At 46.9% G+C, this 4,285-nt stretch overlaps 1 protein-coding gene across 1 annotated transcript; it reads left to right on the top strand.

The window, feature by feature from the left end:
• Positions 1-2,412: 2,412 nt before the first annotated feature.
• Positions 2,413-3,213, top strand: LOC106902055 (leucine-rich repeat-containing protein 40-like). The gene has a single exon (XM_014965222.1). It carries the CDS (start codon positions 2,413-2,415, stop codon positions 3,211-3,213), a length of 801 nt encoding a protein of 266 aa, XP_014820708.1.
• The last annotated feature ends 1,072 nt before the right edge of the window (positions 3,214-4,285 follow it).

The raw sequence follows: 4,285 nt of genomic DNA, 5'->3' as shown, positions 1-4,285 counted from the left end.
CAACAGACTGAAAGAAACCCACTGCTAGGTCTTTCAGCCTCCATGAGTTGGAGTCAGTGCTGCTGAGGGTTAAGGTTGCTGCTCCATCACCTAGGGAGGAAGAGCAGCACAAAGGCAGAGCCAGCCCATGACTGAAGGCAGGCTTCTGCCCCAGTCTGCAGCCCTGCACAGGGGTGAGCATCCATCAAAGACCGTGAGGAGTTCTCCTGGCTGCTGTCTCTGCAGATCCAGCACTGCTGGAGCAAAAGTCTCTGCATCAGCCACCCAATTGGCTCCTACATCCCAACTTGAGCACCTGTCTGAGGTTCTTAGGGTGATAAGGGTCTATCGGAGTCTGGACTCTCAACACGTTTGTAAATGGTGAAGTTTAATTAAGAAAAGAAAGCCTGCTTAGCTTCATCAGTCTGGATTAAACCTGGAAGTTATAAGTGTAGATTTTTGTCTTCTGACTTGTGAGATGGGAAGAACTGATTAGACAAGCGTGAAAACATGAAGAGCAGGAGACTGGTTTTCAGTGTTGCTTTACAAAACAGATTTTCGCTGTAGGGGCTAAATTCTGAATAACTTGCATAGCTTGACTCAATAATATTGATGCTGGCAATATTCTCATTGGAGTTTGTCTGAACTGAGAATGTCCTGCTGGGTCTCTAGGGAGATCACATGTTGAAAATATGGGCTCCTTCTTATTATTTTACATTTTGGATCATGAACCTTATGTAGAAAGTACAAGGGAACAATTTGACAGAGGGATATTAATCATACTCTGACTTTCCCAATGAGCCAGCCATCAGCGTCAGGAAGAAGGATGTCCTGCAAGATGGAGCAGCAAAGAACCTGCCACCTTGGTAAAGGAAAATCCAGGCTCAAATTCCAGGTGTGAAAAAGTGCAACAGGAGAACAGTGCCCAACATCACAAAAATATCTCTCTCTCTGATGACTGCTTTGGCTCTGGATGATGTGCTGTCTGAAAGACTCGGGGTTTGATTTGAAGAGATAAGCGTGTTTAAGCAGAAGGCAGAACACACGGCAACTTGGTTTATTTCACAGGACAGACGTATTTGACAATGTGTTCTTAGAAACACATTTTTCCCCTTGGTAATGCAGTAGATGGCTTTTGTCCAAGTCTGAAATTACTCTCATTGCAATAACTTCTTCAGCACTTTCTTGATGGGAGTTGAGTTTAAATTTGAGTCCTATTTTTATGGTCAGTTGTGAGGTCTGTAATTTCTGGTAAGCAACTTTCCCTTGCAAGTGTAAATCTTCCTTTTCCTTGGCTGTTATATTCACTCAGCGCCATCCTTGTCTGGGGAGATCAGAACTGAGCAGGGTGGGAAATCATAGCTGATGTGCTTCCCTTCACAAGACTTGGCCTGGTAGACTTGCTTACACTGTACCTTTGACACATTGTCTTCTACCTTTGGTAGCCTGTGTGAGACTGTGGAGACCCCCCTCTCCTTGAAAAGCTTTTGAAATGGTTACCCTAAGCATTTTTTAGTGGAAAGCCTTAAGGATTAGAGAATGAAGTAAAGGAGATGGTTTTTCTCAGCCTGAGGCTTCAAACCCACAATTTTCTCCTTCCAGGAAAATGCCTTGATCTCTACATCACATACTGTGCTGAGTGACTTGGGATAAACCTGGCATTTTTCATGTCTGTTATGGCAGGGAGGCATAAAAATTTGCTTTTCAATATGCCAGAGCAAATGCAGCACCAGAAAGTCAGTATCTCTGTGGTGCAGGAGTTCATAAGCTCAGCAAGGGGGAGAAGGACTTACAGATTTCAAAATTGATTCTTTATTGTGTTTGCTGAATGTTAAAGGCACAAACTGACCCAAGGACAGGATCTGTTCATGGTTCCCAGCTCCCAAGCCACCAGCTGTGAGTCTGTCTTCTTCTTGACCCATTTACCGTGTCCTTTACCTGGTCCCATGTACCATGTGTTTTATCTACCCAGCCTTACTTCTTGCATTGCCACACTCTGAGAGTGACCAAAGTGAATTCCTCAGATGAATGCACCCTGGGTGCTCCCAGAGGGAAAGTCCTACACACAAACAAGGATCTGAACAAATCTGCTGAAAAGCACAGGCACAGCACTGCTGCTTCACTTTCTGAACACCGATGGATATTTGCCACCAGCTCACTGGCAGCAACCATGAGAGGCAACATAATAGCCCGGGGGCTAGGTGTGTATGCCGTAGAACTAAAAGGGAAACACCTAATCAAGTGAGAACACCAAGTGTTTACTCAGTGGGATGTATCTGAGCAACCCAAACACTGTGCATTGGTAACATACCTTGCAGGGAGGAAAGCTGACGGAGGGCCTTAATCCACCAAGAACCTCAGAGGTTTCCCGTGGAGTGGGCAACCAACTGTCAGTGGCTGTTTTGGTTCAACCAGCCACGGTCCTGTGGGACAATGGATGCAGCCACCTCCTTGGGATGTGCCTTTTCAGGCCCCGATCTACTCTGGCGGTACCTTACAGAGCATGATCCAAAGTATGAAGGGAAGAAGAAACTGAAGATCTCAGGCAGGGAGCTGGCATCAGTTCCTGTGCAGGTCTTCGGCTTGGACCAGCTGCAAGTCCTGGAGATGAGCCCAGAAAGAGAGAGCTGCTTGAGGTACCGGATGGAGCTGCTCCCCCCAGAGATCAGTCGCCTGAGGAACCTAACCTGCCTCTACGTGGACTCCAACAACCTGAAGAAAATCCCTCCCGAAATTGGCACTTTAAGTCACTTGGAGAGGCTCACTCTGAGCAACAACAGCCTGAGCTCTCTGCCTCCAGAAATGGGGGCCCTGCAGAGGCTGCACAGCCTCCACCTGGCCAACAACAGCCTCACCGAGCTGCCTGCACCCCTCTGCCAGCTGAGGAGCCTCACCTTTCTGGATGTGAGTGACAACAAAATAGGCACGATCCCCCCCAGCATTCGGCATCTGGAGAAACTGGAAACGTTGCTGTTGCTCTTCAACTCCCTGGAGAGCCTGCCCGAGGATGTCTGTCTGTTAAGGAATCTGCACACACTTTGGTTGGGAAACAATCATCTACGGTCCCTTCCAGCAAGCTTTGGGGAGCTGGTGAACCTGGACTGGGGATGCAATTACTGTTCCTGCAACTTTGAGGGGAATCCACTGGAAAGTCCTCCCCCTGAAGTCTGCAGCAGAGGCCCAGAAGAGATCAGAGATTATTTCTTGTCCTTTCATAGGGCACAGAGAGACTAGACAGCTGGTGCTAGTCCTCCTGAAGTGACTGAGATGGACTTAGTCTGTGCAAATTAGGTGCAAGAACAAAATGGGTTTCAGATGGAAAAGGCTGGTAAAATCACTCGGTGGAGCTCAAAGCCTCCTCTCTGCTGTAAGGTGATTTCTCTGGCAGCCTTTTCTTTTGACAGTAGTATTGAACGGTGGTGTATACCTTTCAAAAATTCGTTCAGGGACAACTATAATCTTTTTTGTTATTTGCAGTTGCATAGATCTATCTCAGGAAATGTTGCGGACAAACATTCAGTCTGAGAAGATGAGCAATGGCTAGTCTGAGAGGACAGAGTCAGGTAAACAACTGGTGATGCGTAAGCAGCAATAATCCCTACCGTTTGTTTGCACACTGGGTTGGTGTTTGAGTCTGGAAGTAGGTGCAGGCTGAGATTTCTGGAAGGGTTTAAGGCCATACAGACTTGTGGATTTGGCTTTGATTCAAGTAACCCAGAATCTCACTACTTTCCATGGTATTTTACATCCAACACACAGGTGGAATCAGCTCAACCTTCTGTCTGGCTCTGGACAAGAACCAAGCTGTGTCCAGGTCCCACAAGGTGCCATGCAAGCGACATCTCCATTGCTTTGGAAGGACGTACCATATTTCTTACCCTGCTTCTCCTGAAGAGCAGTTTCAGCGCAGGGTTGTCACGCTTTCTGGAGGCAGCATGGACATGGAGTCAATGTGCCAGTCCCTCCAGAGCAGAGCTCAGTGACACTGGAGCTTGGGGATGCACAGGGGTAACCCAGATTTAGAGCATGAAGCACTAGCAAAAAGGTTTCTGCTTCTACTGAGTCTGGGAAAGTGTTCCAAGATATTAAAATATGAGTATGCAAACTTCCTGCAAGGGAACATTTCTGAGAATTCCTGTCTATAATCATAAAAGGCTTCATCAGTGTTACATTATGGGAATTTGCTGAGACTCCTTTCTGTTTCATTTTGCTCTCTCTTCCCCTCAGCCTCTCATCAGCATTTTCCTCCCACCTCTCCTTAGCTTTGCTCGTTTTGTTTTCTCTGTGGCTACTCCCTCTGACATTA

Source organism: Calidris pugnax, unplaced genomic scaffold, assembly GCF_001431845.1.
Source record: "Calidris pugnax isolate Ruff unplaced genomic scaffold, ASM143184v1 scaffold41, whole genome shotgun sequence".
Classification (NCBI taxonomy): domain Eukaryota; kingdom Metazoa; phylum Chordata; class Aves; order Charadriiformes; family Scolopacidae; genus Calidris; species Calidris pugnax.
Note: the sequence above shows the minus strand (reverse complement) of the source record. Positions and strands in the feature narration are given on the sequence as shown.